At 38.7% G+C, this 26722-nt stretch overlaps 2 protein-coding genes across 2 annotated transcripts in view; one reads left to right on the forward strand and one right to left on the reverse strand.

Annotated features, from left to right (window-relative positions):
* The window catches only part of LOC147901125 (copper transport protein ATX1-like), a 193707-nt gene that overhangs the window by 73820 nt on the left and 93165 nt on the right, over positions 1 to 26722 (forward strand). The window lies entirely within an intron of this gene.
* On the reverse strand, positions 5597 to 6064 carry LOC147901127 (copper transport protein ATX1-like). Its single transcript, XM_087375394.1, has 2 exons — positions 6006 to 6064; positions 5597 to 5894 (listed from the first exon to the last, which is right to left on the reverse strand). Exons 1-2 carry the CDS (start codon positions 6058 to 6060, stop codon positions 5674 to 5676), a joined length of 276 nt encoding a protein of 91 aa, XP_087231520.1. The 5' UTR covers positions 6061 to 6064; the 3' UTR covers positions 5597 to 5673.

Consider the following 26722-nt stretch of genomic DNA (forward strand, 5'->3'; position numbering starts at 1 on the left):
AAATAAAGGTTTGAAAATTTCGCCAAGATTTGAAACTTTTATGAGAAAAAAATTAAAGTTTCGCCAGGATTTACAACTTTTTCTTTAAAATTCAAAAGAAAATATATAAAATTGTAATATGCCCTACAAATATTGTGAAACTAAAAAAACTAGCTTGATAAACTTTCGCCAAGATTTCATATTAATATATAAGTATAGATTCAATAAAAACATCCCTGACCAAAATATGTCCTTGAAAGAAACTAGCACATTTAAACATTAGATAGAGTTGTTATGAGGGAATGAAATGTATATAACCAAACAAATGCAAACATCTGCTTAAGAAAGAACAAATTCAAGATCTGTGCCCAAGAAAGCGATTTGGACTTTTGGACAGTACTCCAACGGCCAAAATTTCTTTCTTAAGCACATTTTAACATTGCTTTGCATCCACATTTAATAGCGACCCCACACTTCTTACGGACACATGACATTGAAAAGAACACATTGAATGATGAACATACTAGGTCTAGGATGGTTCTTGAACTAGTAGTCAACTCCATTATCTTTTTGTGTTGCCCTTTACCCTTATCTTTTTGATCTGGCAAGAAAACATATTTCAAAAGCAAGAGAGTAGAACCACAATAGAAATTTTGTTTAAAGGAGAAATTTAACACACTATAGTAATTGAGCTCAAGAAAGAGATTTGGCTTATTGGACAAAATTCCAACAGGCAAAATCGCTTTCTTAAGCACACTTGTGCTTTACATAGTATTTACATTCAGTCAAAATAAAACCAGTAAAGGAATAGGACTCTTGACACAAAGAGTGATGATTCTACCTGGTATAGGATTTTGGTTGGACAAAATCTGGGACGTAAAATCCAGCCTCCTTTTTTAGGATACTCTATCTAGATCCCTTTGATCTGAAAGGAAATATAATAGTTTAGACTACTGAGCCTAAGAAATAATCTAGCCCAAGGGAAGCTCAAGAATGTGCTTAACAAAGCGATTTTGCTTATTGGCCATGTCTAGAGAGCCCAAAATTGGCTTCGTAAGCACATTTTTAGGATTCTTCTTAAGAAATCTATTTCAAGAAGTGGAGTCGTGGCCAACAGGCCAAATCATTTTCTTAAGCACAATTTCAAGATTGTGCTTTAGAAAGTGATTTGGCCTATTGGCTAGGACTCCACTCCCTATATTTCTTTCTTAAGCACAATCCCAGGATTGTGCTAACAAAAAGGATTTGGCTTGTTTGCTAGGCATTTTTTTTTAAAAATTGCACTCTTCCAACCATTTGGTAAGTGCATACCTCTTGGGTGCTACTCCATTCCCAACATGGCCAAAGCTATTGTTGCTACTACAGTTTAAGAATCAAAATGGAAGAAGAGCTAAGTATGGCAGTGTTGTAGGCAGTCAAAAGAGCAGAATACATCATGGAGAAGAGGAGAGTATGGAGGTGCTATAGGAGGTCAAAAGGGAGAATGTTCACAAGAGGGCAAGCAAGAATCAGAGAGTAGGAGGCATGAAGTAATCCTTTCAGCCATGTATACCCATGGGCATGACTCCCAATCTTTGAAAAAATATGAAGAGGGAGAGGAGAAGAGTGGAGATGAGGAGAGAGGGAATAGCTAGAGAGCACACCACAAATGACTAATTGTACGCTAGATTTAGTTGAAAATGTAGAGTATATGCAAACCCATTTAGGGTTAGGTTAGGGTTAGGGTTAGGATTAGGGCATCTAACCCTTTGCTTTATAGCACTCTATATGTGTTAGTGCTATGCACATGTTATAACATGATTTTGAGCCTGGCCTCTCAACTCCCTCAAGATCAACATCATGAAGTAGGCCTTCCCTCAAGATGGTGATTCTGGGGAATCGAAGGAGTGAACATTACATTCCATCACACCCCTTTAATGGGAATGTCTTTCCTCTACGTCAAACCAAGAGCTTGTCAGTGTTTCTTGAAAATCTCTTTACCAAGTGGTTTGATAAATATGTCTGCAACATTCTCTTTGCTATCACAATACTGTAGTGTGATGTGACCAAGTAATGCTCTTTCTCTGATGAAGTGCTTTCTGACATCAATGTGCTTTGTCTTGGAGTGGTATACTAGATTCTTGGCCAAAGCTTGAGCCAATTGATTATCACAGTATATTGTTGTTGGCTTTGATTCATCAAAGTAATCTATTTCTAACGATAGCCTTCTGAGCCATATAGCCTCACATGCACCTATAGTGAGTGCTCTATATTCTGCTTCAGTCGAAGACAAAGAAATAGTTGGTTGTTTATTTGACAACCATGATATAGCACCTTGACCAAGGAAAAATTCATATCCCTGTGTTGATCTCCTGGTCTCATGATCTCCAGCATAGTCATTACCTCTGATGTATCTCAAGATTCTTTTAGTTGCATTCCACTGAGACTGTTTTGGATTTGTCATAAACTATGCTAGTGAACTTAATGCATAATAAATATCTGGCCATGTGATAGTTAGATATATAAGAGATCCAATGAGCTTCCTATAGTACCTGTCATTGACTGTAGGATTTTCTAAATCTTTAGTAAGTTTCAAACTCTGTTCCATGGGAGTGGCCGCAATCTTGCAATCTGCCATATGAAACTTCTTCAGGAGACTGTCAACATATCTCAGCTGACTCATAAAGGTGCTATTTGAATCTCTTCATAACTCAATACCAAGGCAATAGTGCATAAGTCCAAGATCTTTCATGTCAAACTCTACAGATAAGTCTTGTTTCAATTTCTTGATGAAGCTATCCTTGCTTCCTATCATAGTCAAATCATCTACGTACAAAAGTGTAATAGTCATGTCTTCCCCTTGAGCTTTGTAGTAGAGACTATGATCTGCATTGGATTTCATGTATCCCAAACCAACAAAATACTTGTTGATGCTACCATAGAGACTTTTCTTGAGATGGCAAACCTGATTCTCTTTTCCTAGTTCAACATAACTTGCTGGTTGTTGCATGTAGACTTCCTTGTCTAGATAACCATGATTGAGAAATGCATTCTTGACATCGAGCTGATACAAATTCCATCTTCTGACCATACTGCTTTGCAAATCGTTTTGCAACTAGTCTGGCTTTGTATCTTTGAATGCTTCCATCTGGATTGTACTTCACTTTGTAAACCCATTTAATGTTTGCTATGGCCTTCTTTCATGGTGGAAGGTCACATAATTCCCAAGTATTATTCTTATACAAAGCATCCATTTCTTCATTCATAGCAGTTTGTCATTCTGGCTTGGTCTACTGCATCTTCAAAGTACACTGGTTCTTCTGTAGCCATGATGGTAGTCATAAGAGCATAGTTGGTGGTTTCAACCTGAATTGCTTTGCCTTTCTAAGCATATGTCAATCTGGCTAGAGGTCTGTTTTCCCTAGTAGACTGTCTGAGTTGTTGTGGTTCTTCTCGGGGTTTTTCTGGCAATTCTTGCTCTTCTTCATCAACCTTTTTTGTAGATGACTGTGAAATAGATGAGTCTATCTCCTGTGTGTTTGAGGTTTTCCATTCTGATTCCTCATCAAAGGTTACATCTTTGGAGATAATGACCTTAGGGGAGGAGGGGGAGAAGGAGAGGTGGGGGGAAGAAAAGGGGAAAGGGGAGGCGGGTGGAGAGAGAGAGAGAGAGAGAGGTGGCAAGGGGAGAGAAGGAAGAGCGGGAAGTTTGAATTCCTTGAGGGCTATACATTGACTCTCACCTCTCCTGTAACTCATCTATTATTTTCCTTGTCGTGTTCCCCTCCCTTCCTCTCTCCCTCTCCCTCACGTCGCACTCCCTTCCCCCTCTCTCTCTCCCTGTCCCTCGCGTTGCGCTCCCTTCCCCCTCTCCCTCTCCTTTCTCCTCCCTTCTCTCCCTCTCTCTTCCCCGTCCTCTCTCCCCCTTCCCCTTCTCCTCTTGTCTCTCCCTCTCTTTCTTCCCCACCCTTTCCTACTCCTCTCCCACACCTCCCCACCCTCATTGTGCTATCATGTATATATATACGTGTATATATATATATATATATATGTATATATATATGTATATATATATACATATATATATATATATATACACGTATATATATATACATATATATATATATATACATGTATATATATACATACATATATATATATATATATACATACACACACACATACATACATACATACATACATACATACATATATATATATATATATATATATACACCTTTTTTTTCTGCCGCCCCATCACCCACCCCCTCCCTCTTCTCCTATCTTTTTAAATTTCTTTTAAAAAAATCATTTCTCCCCTCCCCTTCCCTCTCCCATCCCCCTTCCTCCTTTTTTGTGTTAAAATTCTTATTGCCATGGCAGTGCAAGAGACCTCTAATCCCCTTTCTGTTCCCTCTCCTCTCTCCTCTCTCTTTCCCCTCCCCCCCCTCTCTCTCTCTCTCTCCCTCTTTCTCTCCCCTCCCCTCTCTCCTCCCCTTTTGTCTCCCCCCCCTCTCTCTTCCCCTTCTTGTGCCCTCTCTCTCTCTCTCTCTCTCTCTCTCTCTCTCTTCCCTTACCTTGTTTCCTTCCCCAAGGCTTCCCCCTCTCTTTCCCTCTCTTTCCCCCTCCACACTTCCCCTCCCTTTCCTTCTTTCCCTCTCTTTCACCCTCCATCAAGATGCATCATTTGAAGGTGTGTGCTTCACTTAGTGCAAACACATCTTAAAAAACATTTATAACTACTCCAAGGTGTTTATAAAGTTCTTTAAGATTATACGGCTATTGCTTTAAGACTTGGAGATTCTAGAGTTCCAAAACTCTAAAAGGTGTTTATTAAAACCGTTATTAAATCTTGGAGATTTTAGAAGACTCTCATGGTAAATTAATCTCATGCATAGACCTTAACTATATTAATATAAATATAAATAGAAATAAATAAATATAATAAAATAATAATAATAATAAATATATATATATAATATTTTCATGGTTTTTTGTATATTTAAACTATTAATAAGTTAAGAAAAAGTTAGTTCTTAAAAGGGGATTGAATTTCTTTAAAATAAATATTTATACTAGGATTTTGCAATATAGAGTAAGGTACAAATTATGTCTCCTAGTTTTGCATTATTAGTTCAAAATAATAGTGTGAATAAATATAATTTTATTGAGAAAGGATAGTGTCAAAAAGTAAACTTTTGATTTGGGAACGAGCATACCAAAATTCTACTCTTAGGAAAGCATCTAAATCTTGTCAACCATCTTCATTTCCTTTGTCTCCCAATAGTGCCCTGTGCACTCAAGTGTAAGCGATTGTTATCCAACCATAGATGTAGTGCCTTCAGAAAAGAAAAGAAACACTTTGCCACCTGCATACTAGTTTACAATGGCCTTATTTGTTCACACATTAGAATTTATGCGACCATATGTGTGCGCATAGTTCAGAGATTTATGGCAATTTTTTGGGTATGAGATCAGCTTGTCAACTGAATATCATGTCACATATAAAAGTTAATCCCGTGTTTCAAAACCATTTCCAAAGCTGCACCATGTAGACTTTTCTGTTCTGTTGCAGATTGTTAGATGAGAACCACGAGTCAACTGCAATATTCATATTCATTTGCCGCTCCTCCTCCGCGTAGACGCATGTCACAAATTTCTCTATGTCATACGTGTTTATATTACCAGCAAGACGTAATTGCCGGGGCCTTCCCTTCACATGATTCGGGAGTCGCGGTTCTCCTCGCTAAAGGAATTCTCCGACGGGTTGGATGGCTTCGTCTTTGTCTCAGAATCGCTCTTCTCCTCTCCGCCTTTCCAAATCTGTACGTGTTTGCGAGTCTTCTTGGCGATCTTTCTCATCACTCTCTCCACATCAATCTTCCCCGTCACTGTTACTTTCTCCTCAGGGAAATTCACACTGTATGATTCTACGTCTGCGACAAAGATCCATGCCAGAAACGTGTGAGGTGGATCAAAATCAGAAAAAGGCACCCTGCTGAAAGTGGTGATGAGACTTAGTGTTATTTAAACGGAGAGAAACGCACCGTCCATATTTTGGAGAATATTGGAGATCTTGTGATTGCATGCGGGGCAGTGCATGGGAACCTTGAATGATACGGTTTGTTTTTCCAACTGCAAGGAAAGGAAACAAAGGTTAAGTATATAACCAATCGACAAGGGAGCTTCACTGAAACAAGTATAGACGCGAGGGGAAGATTAAGGGCTACGGTTTATGAACGCGCTACGAATCAAAACGATTAGACTCGAGATGCCATATTGTATAAATGATATGGAGGCGAACCTCTGACATGATGATGAAGTGGGCAGCGAGCTTGAAGGCCAGGAAGAGAGAGAGGACAAGGATACGGAAGGAGGTGCTACATAGATTATCGAGCAGCGGCGTATGTTAAGTGGACAATGTGAGCATGGGTAGCTGGCAAAAGGCCAGGGAAATTACGTGGAGAGCGGCAGTCAGTGAAGGTTCCTGAAGCTTCGCCTGTTGATGAAACCGAAACTCAGTCAAGAGTTCAACTGTTCATGAAAAGGAAGCTTGACCGTGAAATCCTTCCTCTTGACCCCAACAACTCGTGAAAAGACCTTTACAAAACCAAGCTTGACAAATTCTTCGGGTAACTCCTCCAAGAATTTGCAAGTAATAAACCGAAACTCAGTCAAGAGTTCAACTGTTCATGAAAAGGAAGCTTGACCGTGAAATCCTTCCTCTTGACCCCAACAACTCGTGAAAAGACCTTTACAAAACCAAGCTTGACAAATTCTTCGGGTAACTCCTCCAAGAATTTGCAAGTAATACTTTCACAAGCTCGTGAAGAGACCTTTACAAAATCAAGCTTGACCCCAACAAACATAACATTGACCACCTTACTCTTTTTACAGCTTGGCTCTTATGAACGTGCACAGAACGTATCATAGGAGTCCCACATCAACTTCACAAAATCAAGCTTGAACCAAAAAACTCTCATTGAGTCCCACGTGCTTAACACTCCCACTTGAACTTTCTAGAATTTTGTGAGTATATAAGGGCCCCCCATGATAGTAAGCAAACCTCTCTCCAAAGGGTTTTTACCTTGTAGCCCTTTTGCAATTTTAAACGAGGCTAGTATATCATATTATAGTATCATGTTAATTAGCCTTTATGGTTCTACAAAATTTGAACTATCGTGCAATGACATTGATTTAGGAAATTTTTACGGATAAGAGTTTGATCATAATCAGATCATCTAAATACAAAAGTTTGATAGTAATGTCTTCCCCTTCATATTTTTAGTAGGGAGTATGATTTGTGTTGGACTTAATGTATCTCAAATTAGCAAAATACTTGTTGATTCTACTGTACCAACTGTTGGGTGCTTGCTTTAAGCCATAAAGACTTTTCTTGAGATGACAAACCTGATTCTTTTTTCCTAATCTAACATAACCTATGGTTATTGCATGTAGACTTCCTCTTTTAGGTAACCATTGAGAAAAGCATTCTTGACATCTAGCTAGTACACATTCCATCTATTGGGTGACTAGTGATATCAAGAACCATATGGAATCCATCTTTGCTACTAGAGGATAAGTTTCATCATAATCCTAACCATATTGATGTGCGAATCCTTTGTAGCTAGTCTGACTTTGTATCTCTCAATGCTTCCATCTGGATTGTACTTCACTTTGTAAACCCATTTGTTTGTTATGGCCTTCTTTCCTGGTAGAAGGAAGCATAATTCCCAAGTATTGTTTTTATACAAAGCTTCTATTTCTTTATTAATTTCATAGTAGTTTGCCATTCTAGCTTGTTAACTGCATCTTCAAAGTACAATGGCTCTTTTGTGGCCATGATGGTAGTCATAAGAGCATAATTGTAGTTTCAACCTGAATTTCTTTTCCTTTCTAAGCATATGTTAATCTTGCGAGTGGTCTGCTTTCCCTAGTAGACCATCCAAGTTTCTACGCTTCTCGGGGTGTCTCTAGCAATTCTTGCTCTTCTTCATCAAACTTTTCTATAGGTGAATGGGTAATCGATGTGTCTATCTCTAGTGTATTTGAGGTTTTCCATTTTGATTCCTCATCAAAGATTACATCTTTGGAGATAATAACATATCGGTTGATGTGATCATACAAATTGTATGCTTTGCTTTCTTCACTGTAGCTAACCATGATGCATTTTTGTGACTTCACATCCAACTTTCTACAATGATCATCATCTATGTGGACATGTGCTATGCAACCAAACATCCCGAGATGCCAAATGTGTGGTTTTTATCCAATGAATGATTCATAAGGTATCATATAGTGAATCCGATATGTCAAAAGCTAATTAAGTAAGTATTTTACAGTGGCAATCACTTCTATCCAATACTAATTAAACGATGCTTCTCATTGAGCATTGCTCTAGCACTCTTTGCTCTCGGGGGGTTCACCTGCCAAAATTTTATTGTACCACATGCATTCAAAAGGAGGGGTGTTGTAATTCCACTTTTGGAAAAAATTTAATAGGTTTACAAGAACAAGAGGGGATTTTTACTTCAACCTGAAAAAATTAACTACTTTATATGTAAAGAGCGGTGGTTTTATTGGGAATTTTCTTTTAGTTCAAGGGTTTTTTTAATACCCCTTGAATGCACGTGATACCTAGGATTTCTTAGTGGTGCCCCCGCCCCCCTCCCCCGAGTGTCTGCTAAAGTACCGTTCTTTCCTTTCAGCTCTTGTGTTCTGCTAAGGAGTATCTGCACAAGTGAATTGTCTTTAAATGCCATTATTTTTTCAAAAGTTCATGAATGTTGAAGACATGTATTCACCTCCTTTGTCTGATCTCATGACTTTGATCTTTCTGCCTATCTATTTCTCTACCATGGCTTTGAATTTTTGAAATTTGGAAAAGACTTCAGATTTCTCTTTCAGAAAGTAGACCCAACAATATATGCCATATTTGTCAATGAAAGCCAAGTATAAAGTGAACCATTGATATTGCGGGTCTGTGCATAACCCCATACATCTATATGTATCAAATCAATAATACCTCTTGCTTGAGATGTGCTTTTGCCAAAGTTGGTTTGCTTTTATTTACCAAAGCAACATGCTTTGCAAACTTTTCCTAGAAAGTGTAGCTTAGGAATTCCAATTGCCATATTCTGATTTCTTAGCTATATCAAGCTTTTGAATTTGAAATGTCCATATCTCTTGTGCCATACTGTGAAAATCGGCATTGACTATTGTTGAGTTGACATGGCATGCAAATTTGGTATTGAAGCTAGCATTATTAACATGCATCCTTCCTTCATTGGCATAATGACTGTGACTTGAATGTCCACCGTGATGATTTCTTCTTCCTTAGAAATTCCCCCGACTACTACTAGATTGACCTCCTTGGTCATACTGCTTCTTGCAACAATCTCTTTCAGAGTGTCCAAACTTGTGACAATAGTTGCATTGAATGTTTGACACATTGGTGGATGCATTCCCTTGTCCTTGGAATATTCCTCTATTGGAATGATTTTCTCTTGGTTGCTGATGCTAATGCTAATGGGGCTGAGGATGATGATGACTTTGTTGCTGATGATGAGACCACTTCACTAAAATGGTCTACCTCTACCTCTGGCTCTTCCTCTACTTATATCAAAAGCTATGAATTCTTGATCATTGGAATGACCTTTGTGTGCATGAATGGCCCAAGTCATGAGTTCTTCACCAACTAACACTAACTATAATTCTTCCAATGTTGGAATTTTCTATTGAATGGCACTACTTTGGACTAGATTCTTGTATCCCTATCCTAGTCCATTCAAGATGACTTGAACCATTTTTATGGGATTCATAGTCTCTCTTGCTACTGCGAGTTGATTGCTATAATACTTGATCCTAACATTAGGAGAGATTTGGGGTCTCAAAAAGGCCTCCAATTAGTGTTTCCTAATTTCAAGGGATTAGAGAGGTATTTGAGGTATACCAATGAGAGTGCTCCTTTGTGTGGGAAAATGGTACATTGAGGTGTAAAAAAGGACATGTTGTGCATTTATGGGTGGAGAGACCTCTCACCCATGGTCTAGACCTAGGGTCCTCACTCCTAGCCATTGATCTAGTCTCCAATCCAAGGGTCACATTCTAATCTATGGTAGATCACTCTCAACCATTAGATCAAGGGGTAGATCTAAGGGAGGGGATGACAGGAAAATGTGCTTCAATCTAGGCCATACATCAAGGGGTGAATCCAAGGGAGGGGATGAGAGAAAAAAGTGCTTCAATCTAAGCCATAGTTCAAGGGATGGATCCAAGGGAGGGGATGGATGCAAAAGGTGCTTCAATATGGGCCATAGATTAAGCATGGATCCAAGGGAGGAGGTGAGAGAAAATGGCACTTCAATCCAGGCCATCCAATATGGTGCTTCAATCCACTCCATCCATCTTCATCTTCTGATCTCCACCCTCCATGAGGCTCTTCAATCCTACCCCTTCATGAAGTGCCTTAGGCCTTCCCCTTGACAGATTTGGAGGCCACTAAAGTAAACCTTGGCCCCATCCAAGGCATCCTAGGCCCTTGATCCATCCTCCATCCAAGGGCCAAGATGACCCATGTCAGCATAGTAAATACTAGGGGTCCCTTATACCCTTGTGTTACCATAGTAGGTCACTTTTCCTTAAGTTAATCTTAATCTATTCCTTACGAGGCCCTTTTGAGACTTCAAACCTCCCCTAATGGTACATATGCATGATCTGTTTTATTATTGTTTCAAAACCTCTGGTTGATTTGGTTTCTTAGTGTGAGAATCCTAGACGTGTTCTTGAACTTATACATGGTTGTGGGACATATCCCATTCTTCTTTTGATGTCTTCACTGTGTTGAGTTGTCCTTGCATGGCATCTTGCACATTCTACTTGATCAAATGATATGCATATTTGTCTTTCTTGTCCCATTCTGTCTGTGCTAGGGCAATGCCAGGATCTATTGTAGGTGTGGGCACTGTTGATCTAGGTGTAGATCCCACTACTTGTGTTGCAACACCGGTGGGATTTGATGCTGGACCCTCCAACGGTCTAGGTGTAGACCCATCGACATGCTCCCATTTTTCTTAAAGGACAAGAATGGTCTCCATTCACTATTTCTATGTGCCATAATTGGAGTTCTCTAGCTTAGCAGATGCCTCCAAATTGAGGTTGCTAATGGTAGACATGGTGCAAGAAATGTACTCAATCTGCTGTGAGAAATCACCATCTGAATCAACTACAAAACACTATTTGTATCAAGTGAAATTTAAACTATCAGAGTGAATATAGAACTATCATATATAATCCAATCTATTACAAGGCTTGTCACAAATGATGCCGGGAATAGACAAGAGGCTTTACAAGGCTCAAATAAAGTGCACAATGCTAAAAAAATAGCCAATGAGGGATTTACAATGATGGCATGTGTGTGTAAATCAAATGATGTGCAATCTGCCCTTGATCAATTAGCCAATGCCTCTGAAAAACTCTAAATTCTGCTTAGTGAACTGATGGTGGTTGGGTTTCTGGAAATGTGATGATGTCAAACCTCATGTGAGTGCAGGGACCTCGGGGGGGTCACTATGTATAAACCCTCTATATCACGTGCGTTCAAGGCCTATATTTAAAATCCCTTATCTGTAAATTTTTTCATTAATAAAATGTACCCCTTTTCTATACAAATCTGTAAATTTTTTCCAAAACTATTTTAAATAGTCCCTTATGTATATTTATTTTTGTAAATTTTAGGAATAAAAAATATCCTTCTTTTGAACTCACGTGATAGGGTTACATATGATGAGTGACCCCCCCAAGGCAGGGACTGACTCCAATTTTGGGGCATGGTTTTGATTGGTTGCTTTGGATTTCTCTCCTCTAAGGATGATCTAATCTACTTTGATCTAGATCTAAACCAACCATCGAGCAATGAAAAATCAGCAAATAATTCATTTTCTTTGCTCATTTTAGGTGTTAGGTTAGATGTGTTGATGTAGCAGTTTGTGTACTTACAAGAAGTGGATTTAATGTCGAGTCTAAACTATGTGTGATACTTGTGCCAAAATGTGCACATGATGTGAGAGCACGTGGAGCATGAAAAATCAAGCATTTTTCCTGTTTGGAGCACCCTCAAATTCTTCTTGGATCAAGAGATATCGCTTGATCAAGGTGGAGGGGCAAAACAAGGAGCAAATGATGATGTGGCAAGAGGGATCACATGCAAAAATAGTTCCTGTCAAGGGGTGTTCCTATGAAGCAGTGTGTTGTGGTGGAAGTTGTGTGCATACAAAATGCCTAGGAAGAGGCTAGTATCCTTGACAACGGACTATGCCATGTGGCATTGATGAGGTGGTAGGGTGAGCTATCCTACTGACATGGCCAAGATGACATGGTAGCTTGACTTTGACTGATGATGTGGCAATCAAGGGTGCAAGAACCATCCTAGACCTAGTATGTTCATCATTCAATGTGTTCTTTTCAATGTCATGTGTCCGTAAGAAGTGTGGGGTCGCTATTAAATGTGGATGCAAAGCAATGTTAAAATGTGCTTAAGAAAAAATTTGGCCGTTGGAGTACTGTCCAACAGTCCAAATGGCTTTCTTGGGCACAGATCTTGAATTTGTTCTTTCTTAAGCAGATGTTTGCATTTGTTTGGTTATATACATTTAATTCCCTCATAACAACTCTATCTAATGTTTAAATGTGCTAGTTTCTTTCAAGGACATATTTTGGTCAAGTTCTCCTTTTTTGGTTGGTCATGCCATTGAAATACTTTTTCTTTGTCTGATCTAATAGACAAGGGTAATAGCTTCGAGAAGGAGACTAAGGTAACAACTTTGATTTTGGGGTTAAGGACCATCCTCTTCCAAGTCATTTTTTTTTTAAAGCCAATTTATTGAAGTGATGCTTCAAAATGTGCTCAACATGTTAAAATACAACTTGAGAGAATTACTTAAAAAATCATTGTCTTCTCAGGTTTAGAGAGCTAGCTTTAGCACATAAAGCCATTTAATCTGAAGAAGACAATCCAATTCAACATCAAGAGAGGCAGCAAGCAGAAGATGAAAAGGCATAGGTGCAATATAGTCCTATTGATGAGATTTTAAAAGATGCTAGCAATTAAAGTTGCAAAGAGGGCCTTCAGTCTTAGCTAGAGAAAATTTAAAGTTCAGTACATATCAAGCATCATATGGTCACTATTTTGACTCTAGTGATTGTACAAACATAGTATTGTTAGTAGGCTTTCAAACTCTTGCAAAGTGTAGCAACTGATTTTGAATCATATAGTATCTTTGCTTTTGATATTAGTTGTATTGAATTTCAAACCTTGCATCATATAGCCACTGATTTACTATAGTAACTTAAGTGTACATGTATTGAATTTGCAAATTTTACATAACAGAATCACTACTTTGCTCTACCGAGCTGTACATTGTACATTTTTTTACAAAGTTCTTAAGCTCTATCTATATATGCTGCATTTACAATAAATAAGAAGTCACTATCTATATATGTTGACTAGTAGGCTGCTCTAGAGTCTCATGACCAAGTTCTTGGTGAGTAGGATCCTAGCTACTAGGTTCTTGGTCAGGGGGGTCACTCATCATATGTAACCCTATCACATGAGTTCAACAGAAGGATATTTTTAATTTCAAAATTTTACAAAAGTTAATTTACATAAGGGGTTATTTAAAATAATTTTGAAAAAAATTTATAGATTTGTATAGGAAAAAGGGTACATCTTATTAATGAAAAATTTACAAATAAGGGATTTTAGAAATAGGCCTTGAACGCACATGATATAGAGGGTTTATATATAGTGACCCCCCTGAGGGTTCCTGACTATAGTAGGCTACTCTAGAGTCTGTAAGGTCATGGTTGAAGAACCATCTATGCCTCCTGGTAACTCCTCCTAGTCATGCTTTGTCTCGTCCATACCTTCTTTGCATAAGGCTTCCTTGCTTGACCCACTTGCATGTCCTTCACCCAAGATCAAGGGTGCCTTCCTCACTTTTAATTTCAAGCGAAGTGCTTCCACCTCCTTAGCCTTACCTTTTCCTACGACGTGATGTACTACTACTTCTTACTGTCGCGGGCCTTCCCATATGATAAGTGGAACCTCCTTGACTCTAGTTGACAATTGATCACCCTTATTCTTTGTACGGATTTCTTATCGATGTAAGTCATCGGATGCAGAGCTTTCATCCTCATCATCACCTCAGCTAGAATCATCACCCTCAGACTCACTACCCTCTCCTTCAACATTTTCCTCATTATCCTCTTCTTTGACATTTTCCTCTTCAAAGAAGGTAGTGCAACTATAATATGTGTCAAAGAACTCAATTTGATGGGGGGTATCAATGACATTTACATTTCTACCTTGGCGTAGCAATTTCGTAGCAGCAAAATCCATTCGATACAATGCTACTTCCCACCTATCATTCAGTAAATTCTTTGTCATCTCTAGTATCACATCAGGATCCATCGAGGACTTGATACTAAAAACTCAAAAGGAACAATGGCTTCTAGCACAAAAGCCATACGAAATCAGTGGGCAACAACATTGTCCTCAAAGTAATGAAGCTGGAGAGTCCTTATAGGAATTTTGATTAGATTGCCACCACCCTTGGATAAGAAGCACATCAAGAAAGGCTACAAGACTTGAATGGCAGTGCCTTCCAAGACAGTAATATGATTGCATAGGACTATACCATGGTATACTTTTGAAAGTAAATACCCAAATGCAGATGTCAAACTCGCATACAAGGCATCCCTTTGTGATTCTATGGAGCTGGCATGCATTTTTGATGCAAGGATGGAGCGCCATTGATGCTCAAATATGCACCTCCATTTTGGAGGTTGCAACTTTGAACATTTGTGCTCCATCTCACATCCAGCCAACAGAGGAATGCCATTTGGCTCTGACCATTGTCTTCAATGCTACTCCCACAATTGAGAGCCTTTAAGCAGCCAATAAAAATGCTCTGCAATAATGCAGCTCCCTCTAGGTCATTAGCTTCTCCACATATGCATTAAATACTTTCCTTTTGTTTTGAGCGTCTCTCCTTTTGGTTCATGCAAGAGAATGGATTTGAGGCTTCTCCAAAACTCACACCAAAGGCACATTTGTGGCCTCGTGGGCATTGGATCTTAGTACTATTTAGGTCCTACTGTCATATTCTCTCACCCCTATCATTTTCTACTCAATACTATTTAGGTACTATCATACTCTCAGCTGCTAAGTACCATTTCCATATGCTATTTAGTCCTATTTACATTCTACTATCATCTTCTCTCACCACACTATCATGTTCTACTCAGTTTTATTTAGTACTATTTAGGTACTTCTATCATATGCTATTTTGTACCATTTAGTACTATTATATTCTCTAAGATGCTAAGTATGATTGTCATATGCTATTTAGTACTATCTAGGTCCTATTATAATCATGTGCTACTTAGTGCTATTTAGTACTATTTAGGTACTTCTAGTTCTAGATGTTGCAAGTAAAGCACAAGGTTAAAGGCCATAGAACAGTGTATTGTGCCCCCCCAAAGGTGCATGAAGAGAACTTGGAAAACATTTCATTGTGAGGTTTGCATGATAGTAAAGAGGACTATATGCAAATGCAACTTGGATGTCAAACACTTTTGTTTTAGTACTTTTTTCATGACACACTGATTTAATATAATTTTTGGCATGTTTTTTTATTGATTTACTATTGCTTTATAGTTGGTTTCTAGTGTTTTATACAAAAGAGGCATTGATCATTATAACAATGTCTTTTGCTAATGCTGAGAAAGATGCAATCCTGTTAGTTAACCCATTTTAAATATACAATCCTTTTACCTAACCCATTACAAAGTTGCTACATTCATATCTATGTTATCAAATCATATCATGTTTCCTAACGCCCGTTTATAATTTTAATGTACAGATCTCGATTCTACAGATCTCTAAACCAAAAAGAGGGCACACAAATAAAAAGAGGGATATTTTATTACAGAACCAAAAGCACAAAATCATGTAGGTCGAGGTAAGATAAATAGGATAAAACAACTTCTTCACTCCTTTCATCCATCTTGAGAGGGGGTCACAGTAGCTCCACCTTGAGAGGGGGGCATAGCAGCTCCATCATGAGAGGGGCACACAACAGCTTGCAACTCGAGAAAGACATTTCAAATGTAATTTGTAATAGCTAGATACTCATTTGCAAATGTAACATCCAACCTGAGGTTGGTCTCGGACCTTATCAATCAGGGCATCTCCTGCTTTGATATAAAATTTTTGGGCTTGTATGGATCGAACAATGAATAGTTAGCCCAGATGCATCAACTAATTCACCTTCTAAGCAACATTGAAACCAAACTCTTGTGCTATTACTATAAATTATCATACAATCAAACACAATGAGGTCTTGGAACAGAGTACGTGGGAGAACATAGCCCAATTACTAGCCCCCAATTACTAGATCTTTGCTCAAGACTTCAAAGATTGCATCTATGATGCATTCTCCCAAGTTCCATCTTCACTCAAGATATCAATCTTGGAAGTTTTGAATATATTGATGAAAGGGCATACAATTTCCAATATTTGGGTAAGAGGACACGTTGTATCCTCTGATCTTTCAAGGTTGTTGATACTGCATTAAAAATGTAAGTGTAACCTTTCTTTCTCACTCTAGTCTCATCAAGTGCCCCTTGGATTACATTCACACCATCTTTGTTTGTATCTACAAGCTGCTGCACAACATTATGTTTGATTGTTTTCTTTTCTCCTCTAGCATACTTTTTGCAATTGTCTTTAATAGTAAACCTTTCATTTTTTTAACTGCAGGGGCATTAGGATCAACATTTTCTTTTTGAGGCTCAAGAATTTTCCTACAACAAGAACAAGCAAAAGAGTTTTTCTAAGCTCTATTGCTATTATCATCGAGTAATCATTGTCTTTGTGTTGCATTCAAAATCGTAGGTAAAAGAAGACTTACCTTGCTTCCCGAACTCCATGCTTGCACCATCCACTGCTAGCTTTCAAATTCGCAAGGTTAGAAATTTTTATATTTCTAAGTCTATCTGCTAAGGGTGTGGCTTTTCTTTTAGCTTTCCTCAACATCCTATTTGTCATCATGTGTTCTTCAGTTTCTTTCTACTACCTCTTGCAATTTCATTCATATGCCTTTGTACATCTCCACCATGGTCGTAGATTGAGCTTTGAAATATCCAAGTAAGCCCTTATTGCCATCACCCACAAACTTCAATAGTCTTATCGGATTGTAAAATGTTGGAGGAAAGTTATTGATTGGACATTTTGGGTGTAAATGCTTCCATCACACCTTATATCACACATTTTCAGTGTGGAACCTTCCATCATTTTTGCACAGATGCATACTCTTGTTCTAAGTCAATGTGGATGTGGTAAAGTCTCTTCTTACTAGATTGTTCTTCAGCACCATGGTTGCACGTTGCCATTTTTTTGAGCAACGTTGTCCCATTGCTTCACACCCTTGTACACTTTTATAAACAAAGTGTTAGCAATGGACTTACCGTCATAAATCCATGTTAATCTCTCATGGGGATTTTCAAAATTCAAAAAACAAAGATTAAGGTTAGTTATGAGTTTCTGACCACATAATCTTGTAGCTTACATAAGTTAACAATGATAAGTCCATATGTACCACTATAATTCCATGTTTATCTTTCATGTGAAGGCTTAAAATTTTGAAAAACAAAGATTCTTAATAGTCAATTATGGGATTATGACACATAAATCTATTGCCAACATGAGTGAGAACGACACAAAACCCACTGTAAAGAGAGAATATGATAGGAGCATTTAATGCCAGTTCATTTTTGTAGATTTTGGAGCAAAGAAAAATGAGAAAATAGCAAGTTTCTTACAAGGCCCCTAAATGAGTTCCCCTTTTTCTTAATGTCATGGTAGAAACTCTTTGTGACTACCTAATAGAATTCATTGCTATATACTTGGATGAATTTTTTGTTCACTCTTTAGAGACAAATCATTTGGGTCCTTTGGAGAAAGTTTTTCAATGATATCATCAGGTAGGTATATCCCTTAACTTGGCTAAGTCTATCTTTTGTGTTTGAGTTGGTGTATTACTCGAGCATGTAATTTCCAAGGAAGGCATTCATTCTGAGCCATGTAAAATTGTGCTATTAAAGCAATGCCCAAACCCACTAACTTGACATAGCTAAGATCAGGTAGTCTAACAAAAGTGATTAGATACTAAGTTACCTATTGCATTATGGGCTTACCGCATTGCACACTGATGTTGTTGTTGCCCACTGATTTCGTATGGCTTTTGGGGTAGAAGCAATTGTTCCTCTTGAGTTTGTAGTATCAAGTCCTCGTATTGCAACCAAATACAATCTTGGTGAACCGAAAGCAATCAAGAGGTGATTGCATCAACTAGCCCACCTAGATGAACTACATCTTTGAGTAGCCTAGTCATAGCAGGTCATTGAATGGCATAGGAAAGCATGACATAATCATCATATTAAACCGAAGCATTTGGAGAAAGGGATTCTTGTGTTGTCATGCATGGCAAAAAATAGGAAGGACATCTGTGTAGCCTAGAGATACACAACAGGGTGTCTGCATGGCGATTGAAGCCACATAAAAGGTAGAAAACCAATAGTAACCTAAACCAATAGAAAATGAAAGAAACCAAAATGCAACCTCAGTAAAGGAAATCCTATGCTAAGCAACCTAGCCTAGCCTACCCTAGCAAAGCAACAAATAAAGTAGGATAAGAAAATGCATACTCACCTCTCTCTTCTCGACTACACCACACTCGACACATGAAGATATAGACCTCTAGACAATTCATGGTACATAAGCTCTCATGCAAGCACTACTAGCTTGTGGCCGCTTGACAATGGAAGGATCTTATACCTGAGGATGGCTAGATACCATCACCACACTCAAGCAACCCTAGAAAAGAGGAAAGGTTTGCCACTTCAAGTGTCTATGCAAGAAGGAACCTCAACCAAGTAATACAAGAACTCTCAATAAGCCTCTCACACTCATAAAAGAATCTCACACTCACAACACTCCAAGAAATAAATGAGAAGAAGAGGGCCCATCTATGTACACACTCCATGCAAGCAAACACACATGAGTGGACTCCAAACTAGGGCTAGTGGAATGTGGACTCATCCCACCATGCTCTCAATATACATATAAAATAGGCTAACCCAATGCCATGTGGCATACAATGACTTGCAACCAAAAGGATGTGGAGGTGGATCTTATCCTCCTACCCTATTGTCCAAACCATATGATATGTGCACACTTAGAATGTAATACAAGTATAGAGTGCAAAATGTGCACATATGTCTAGCTAGAATCTAACATGGATGGCCAATATGTTAACCCTAGAAATGGGTTAACAACATCCTTAAAATCTCGTGTTAAGAAGTTATCACCTTTCATTTTGATATTCACTTGAGAGAACTCCATGGAAAACAATTTGACCTAAGGCTGCCATCTTTTTTAAGATCTATAATACATTCAACATACCTGATTATAGCTAGTGAGAAGTTAGGTGTTGCTTGCCAGGAGCTTTTCCTTAAGCCATGTCTTGCATAATCCATGCAAGCTCTAATAAACCTGATAAATAGTTGGACTAATGTGAAAATAGTTTGCAAGATTGTCCCATGTCCCAATTGAGGGATTTGGGTGTTGCGAGTTGAACACTTTGAGTACTTTGTCTTGCTTCATGACCAATGTCCTTTGAGACATGTTAGTGATTTCCTTATGTTGTTTAGACTTGATGGAGTACAATATCACCAGGCTCTATCTACCCTTGGATCTTTCTAATGCTATCGTCATCCAACCCCAATAAGTGCCTAATATACGTTATCATTGGTTGACGACCTCCCTCCTACACTAATGTCAAAATTTCAAACCACCTTTAGTATATATCATCCTCATAGGTCACCATATGCATGTCCATGGTGAAAAACTTGGCACCCACAGACATGTTGAGAATTGACAAATTTTTTTGGGAAAAGCCAAAGGAAAATCATAATCAATACATGTATCAATAGCAGCTGAGTTTAAATACAACCTCTATAGACAAACTAGTGCTAATAAAGAAGCTAGTAGTGCCCCTCTTACTATCCACTCTATAGAGAGTGGCAACGTCCTAAAGAGTGGCACTAATGCCATTATTTTACAAGGGATGATACTTTTATTATTCTCCCCAAGGAGAGAGTGGCATTAGTGCCTTTCTCACTCTACACTTTATGAAGAATGGAACTAGTGCCATTCTTCTAAGAGAGTAGAGTAAGAATGGCACTAGTGCCACTCTCCCTTTTGTGAAAATTCCCACAATCAATCGAATTCCGATAATCAACAAAAAATTTCCCAAATTTAGTGACATCCAACTAATTTCAAAACTCCCAAAATGCATTATTTTCTCTCCTCCCGCTTCCCATTCCCTCTCCTCTCGCTTCCCTCGTCTCCTCCCTTCCCCTCTCCTCCCACTTCCCCCCTCCCGTCCCTGCCCCTCTCCTGTCACTTCCCATCCCCTCTCCCTCTTCCTTCTCCCTGTTCCTTCTATTCTCCCTCTCACCCTTCCTCTAGCCTGTCCTCCTCTCCCTTCTCTCCCGCCCTACCCTTACCCTTCCGGCGACAAATCCTCTCCCTCCCTCCTCTTCCCCTTCGAGGCGACCTTTTTTTTTGTAGAGGCAAGGGCTTGGAGGTGAGGTGGCACTGGTGAGGCCCGAGGGAGGGGGAGCAATGCTCGGGGGGAGGGGTTGGCGATGCGAGGGAGTGGAGGAGGGGGAGGCGGGAGGCAAGGAACGGGGGGGTGGAGGATAGGTCGAGGGGGAGGCAGGAGGCGGGGAGCGGGGAGGCGAAGGAGAGGAGGGAGGGTGATTAAACCCCCCGAACTTGTTGCACCCGTGGGTCGGCCTGTTGCACATGCAACAGCTTCAAGGTGGGGTCAATTAACCTCCCCCAAGCCCCCCAAGGGAGGGGGCTTGTTGCACGCGCAACAGGTTAGGGGGGTTCAATCCCCTCCCCTTAAGGAAATTGGGGGGACCTTTTGGGCACCTAAAAAAATAAAATAAAAATAAATAAATAAATAAATAAAATAAAATTTAATAAAATTTTAAATAAATACATTTAAATAAATAAAATAAAATTTAAAAAAATAAATAAAATTTTAGAAAAATCAAATTAAATTTTAGAAAAATTGAATTAAATTCTTTTATCTATGTTTATAAAATAATTTGAATTAAATTAAATGTGTAAAAAAATATTAGATAAAAAATAGTATCTAGAAATATAAAAATATATTTTAACTTTTGAAATTTCAATTAAATTTTAATTTTCTATATTTAAATATTTAATTAGCAATTTTTTTAATATTTTGAGTTTGAAAATCATTGTAATTCTCATTTTTAATTTTTGATTGCTTTGCAGAAAACTATGACTTCGGGTTTTGGTTCCAAGGTGTCTTTCAAATATCTTGAACCTACTTGGTATTTTATGGAGCACAAATCAAAGTGTTTTTTGGTGATCACTCTGAGACTCCAGTCTTAGAGCAGCCTATTAGTCAAGACCCTGGTAGTCAAGGGCGCATTGAGGATATTGGTATTGTCTTAGAGTAGCCTATTAGTCAGGACCTTGGTAGTCAAGGGCCTAGCATTGAGGACATTAGTACTGAGGAACATGATGGCTGACGGTTTTGTAATCACAAGTTTTGAACTTCGCAAGTTTTGAACTATGTAAAGCGAATATCTAATAAAAAGTTAACTACTTTTTTGATTTCTTTATATTGTGTATAAAGATTGTTTATGAGGTCCATTTTATACTTAATGGTGTATTTTAAACTTTATGTCAATGTATTTTTATAGTTAAGGGTGTTTTTTAATACCAAGTAAGGTGTATATGTACACCACTTACACGTAAAAGGATTGATGTACACTACCTTTTTAAGGGGTTTATGTACACCACCTTTCTAAAAGAAATGGTCATAAAGGTGTGTGTGCACACCACTTATACATAAAGGTGTTTATTTACACCACCTTTCTAAGAGAATTGGTCATCTATTAATGTTCTGAGGTGATAATAGCTCAATTCATATGAGAAGTTATGAAGATGTTTATGTAGACCACCTTTGTAAGAGATTTGGTTATGCATTGATGTTCTTAGTATGTAAATGTAGGTCAATATGTACACCACCTTTCAAAGAGAATTAGTGATGTTCTTAGGTAATAGTAGCTTTATGTAAACATTGAAAAGTTTTTGAATGAAGGCCAATACATGTACACCACCTTTCAAAGAGAATTGGTGATGTTTTGATGTTCTTAGGTAATAGTAGCTCAATGTTCTCCCAAATACTTTAATAGCAAGATTTTCATGATCATATTAAGTAGTAGAAGAGTATACTATCTATTCTTAGTAAGATATGAATCATAAGAAGTATGTACTTAATCACCAAATATTTTGTTTTGAGTTGTCAAATCTAGTTCAAAAGACAACATTACTAGTATATTCAAAATTTTTGGATTGTTTTTTAGTCCATTTCTCAAATTGGGCTTTACACAAGTCTAAAAATTTTGAGCTGCTCCTACAATATCACCAGCCCCAGTAAACGAATAGACACACCTAACCAAGCTCCAAATGATCCCAACAACAAAGACTATAGCCCTGACTTGAGAGCAATCGTACCTTTTTCTTTTGCTGGACATTTTGCATCATTGCCGACTACTAACAGGATGTCATTCCCTACTGGCTGTAGAGAGGTATACCAATCCTTCTGACTGTGGTCATGTGGCGCAATGCACCACTGTCAATGATCCAAGGTTCATTCGTAGGTACATGAACTCCCTCCATGCAAATCTCCTCAATTGCTACGAACAACTCTACTGGTACTGCCTGCGTGCTGTTGCTGGACTCTTTCTTTACTCCGTTCTCATCTACAATCTTCTTCCAGCACTCATTCTGCTTGTGTCCTGCCTTGTTGCAATAGAAGCACTTGATCTTCTTCTTTCTCTTTTTATCATTAGAAGAAGATGGGTTACCAAAGTCCTTACCCTTACCTTTCTTTGATCCAGCATAGAAGGCCGAATCTTCTCTGGTCCTCATCTTTTGATGCATCTACTCCTCCAAAAGCATCGTGCTGAAATCCTCAAAGTTGACGGGCAAATTTCTATTCTGCGTATTCAGCGCCGTAACAAGACCGTTGTACTTTGGTGGGGGAATCTATATGCACCTTCGTGCTAGATTCTCGCTGGTGATGGTAATGCCAATCGTAGTCATTTGATCACGCAGATTCTTCACCCTGGTGATGAACTTCTCTGCCGCTTCAGATTCAGATAATTTTTCATTCGTGAGTTGAGTCTCCAAATTTTGAATTTGCATCTAATTCGTGGCCTCGTACTGATTTTTCAAGACCATCCATGCCTCCTCCACTATGGTGAGATGTTGAATTAACGTCATGACGGAATCACTTACACTGCAGACAATAGAACATAGTGCATCTGCATTTCTTCTTGTCCACGCAAGAATCTCATCCGCAGTTGGTGCTATCTGTTGTCCTGCATTGGCTGGATTCGATCTCACAACCGGCCTCACGTCCACCCCAGTAACAGTGTCCCAAAGCTCATATGCACTTAGGATGATCATCTTGAATTCCAAAGTGGATAGTTAGAACCGTTCAACTTTCTGCTTTCGCTGAACAGTGGGATTCGCAGTCTTGCGGGCTGGGCCATCTCTCACAATATGCTTGCAAACAGAAACACACTAGCAAATCTTCTTGCTAGAGTCTAGGCTCTGATACCATGTAAGAAAATAATACAACGTCTGTGTTCAACAGATAACAGGATCTCGTACGCAAGAGAGAAAACCAGATAGTATGGAGAATCAAAAATTTGATTACTATAGAACTGATACAATAGATGGCGCTGCCTCCCAACCGTGCGCTCCTATGAAAGAAGCTTCGATGGCAAGCTGGAAACAGTAGAGGACGGAGGCTGGATGCTAAGAAATCAGGGTTGCTATAGCCAGTGATGAAATGGGCTTCACGGGCTTGCTCTTATATAGCCACTAATCATAGTCTGTTAGACCCAATGTGGTGACTGACCCAGTCCACCCAAAACGGTTGACTGGGGGTCAGTCTCGAAATAGGCCACTGACCACATGATAGAACTGGTGCGCAAAATAGAGCAACTAACCTACGGTTACCGTTCGGCCCAGTGCCACATCCGGGATCACATCTGGGACTCCAAACGAACCCTGCAACCCGAGAGTGGGCTACCCCAGGAAATGCTCTATCTACCCTCAGTACCGTCAGTCAAGGGATGCCTTCACGCACTTGCATGTAGCCTAGTTGGCAATGTGCCAACTCCATCCAGCCATCAGGCCACACATGGGCCCCATTTGGTGTAAACCAGGACCTACCAAATAACTGAGCTACTCAAACGCCTTCTCCTCATATGGGGGGCTTACAGGTAGAGTTAGCTGGTTTCCGCGTAGTTACACGAGAGTGGAGCATTGATATCTAATAGTCACAAGTTTGGACACTCTGAAAGAGATTGTTGCAAGAAGTAGTATGACCAAGGAGGTCAATCTAGTAGTAGTCGGGGGAATTTCTTAGGAAGAGAAAATCATTGCGGTGGACATTCAAGTCATAGTCATTATGCCAATGAACCTTAAAATATGTTTCTTGCATGTGAGGATATGAAAAAAACTGATACAATGTATCTTGACATAGATTGTAATTCCAAAGGAGAATGCAGCTATTAAGTTGATCAAGATCCCTGGTACATTGACAACGATGCATCATCTCATATGACAAAGCATCAGGAATGGTTCACAGAGATGAAACCATTATAAGGATAGAAGAACATTATCTACAGTATAGGTAACACACCAAATCTAATGGAAGGGAAAGGCATTGTCCCTATGAACAATTTCACTGGTATGGCGAGATTGGAAAGATGTACTCCATGTTCGAAAGCTCGGCAAAAACCTCTTGTCAGTTGGGCAAATGGTGGAACACAACTATCGAGTCATGAATGCATGACTAGAAACAAATCAAGAGGAAATTAGCTAGTAGGAAAAGCAATCAAGGAAGGACGCATGTTAATAATGCTAGCTTCAATACAGAATTTGCATGCGATGTCAACTCAACAACAGTTAATGCCGCTTTTTGCAATATGGCACAAGAGATATGGACATTTCAATTTCAAAAGCTTGATATAGCTAAGAAATTAGAATATGGCAATTGGAATTCCTAAGCTACACTTTCTAAGAAAAGTTTGTGAAGCATGTTGCTTTGGTAAATAAAAGCAAACCAACTTTGGCAAAAGCACATCTCGAGCAAGAGGTATTATTTATTTGATACATAAAGATGTATGGGGTTATGCACAGACCCACAGTATCAATGGTTCACTTTACTACTTGGCGTTCATTGACAAATATGGCATATATTGTTAGGTCTACTGTCTGAAAGAGAAATCTAAAGTCTTTTCCAAATTTCAAAAATTCAAAGCCATGGTAGCGAAACAGATAGGCAGAAAGATCAAAGTCATGAGATCAGACAAAGGAGGTGAATACATGTCTTCAACATTCATGAAATTTTGAAAAAATAATGGCATTTGAAGACAATTCACTTGTGCCAATACTCCTTAGCAGAACGCAAGGGCTGAAAGAAAAGAACTGTACTTTAGCAGATACTCGAGGGGGGGGGGCGAGCACCACTAAGAAATCCTAGGTATCACGTGCATTCAAGGGGTATTAAAAAAACCCCTCAACTAAAAGAAAATTCCCAATAAAGCCACCCCTCTTTACATATAAAGTAGTTAATTTTTTCTAAGGTTGAAGTAAAAATCCCCTCTTGTTCTTGTAAAACCTATTAAAATTTTTCCAAAAGTGGAATTACAACACCCCTCCTTTTGAATGCATGTGGTACAATAAAATTTTGGGAGGTGAACCCCCCGAGAGCAAAGAGTGCTAGAGCAATGCTCAATGAGAAGCATCTTTTAATTAGTATTGGGCAAAAGTGATTGCCACTGCAAAATACTTACTTAATTAGCTTTTGACATATCTGATTCACTATATGACACCTGATGAATCATTCACTGGATAAAAACCACACATTTGGCATCTCGAGATGTCTGGTTACATAGCATATGTCCACATAGATGATGATTATTGTAGAAAGTTGGATGTGAAGTCACAAAAATGCAGCATGGTTAGCTACAGTGAAGAAAGCAAAGCATACAATTTGTATGATCACATCAACCGATATGTCATTATCTCCAAAGATGTAATCTTTGATGAGGAATCAAAATGGAAAACCTCAAATACACAGGAGATAGACACATCGATTACTCATTCACCTATAGAAAAGGTTGATGAAGAAGAGCAAGAATTGCTAGAGACACCCCAAGAAGAGTAGAAACTTAGATGGTCTACTAGGGAAAGTAGACCACTAGCAAGATTGACATATGCTTAGAAAGGAAAAGAAATTCAGGTTGAAACTACAATTATGCTCTTATGACTACCATCATGGACACAAAAGAGCCATTGTACTTTGAAGATGCAGTTAACAAGCTAGAATGCCAAATTACTATGAAATTAATAAAGAAATAGAAGCATTGTACAAAAACAATCTTGGGAATTATGCTTCCTTCTACCAGGAAAGAAGGCCATAACAAACAAATGGGTTTACAAAGTGAAGTACAATCCAGATGGAAGCATTGAGAGATACAAAGTCAGACTAGCTGCAAAAGGATTTGCACA

The sequence above is a fragment of the Dipteris shenzhenensis genome, chromosome 6 (assembly GCF_047967505.1).
Source record: "Dipteris shenzhenensis isolate YYH24624 ecotype China chromosome 6, Dip_SZ_1.0, whole genome shotgun sequence".
Taxonomy (NCBI): Eukaryota; Viridiplantae; Streptophyta; class Polypodiopsida; order Gleicheniales; family Dipteridaceae; genus Dipteris; species Dipteris shenzhenensis.

Excerpts from the sequence above, each read along its gene's own strand:
- LOC147901127 (XM_087375394.1), bottom strand. The coding sequence starts at position 6,060 with ATGCACTGCCCCGCATGCAATCACAAGATCTCCAATATTCTCCAAAAT. Across the intron at positions 5,895-6,005 it reads TATTCTCCAAAATATGGACG|ACGTAGAATCATACAGTGTG; the intron begins GTGCGTTTCTCT and ends TCTTTGTCGCAG.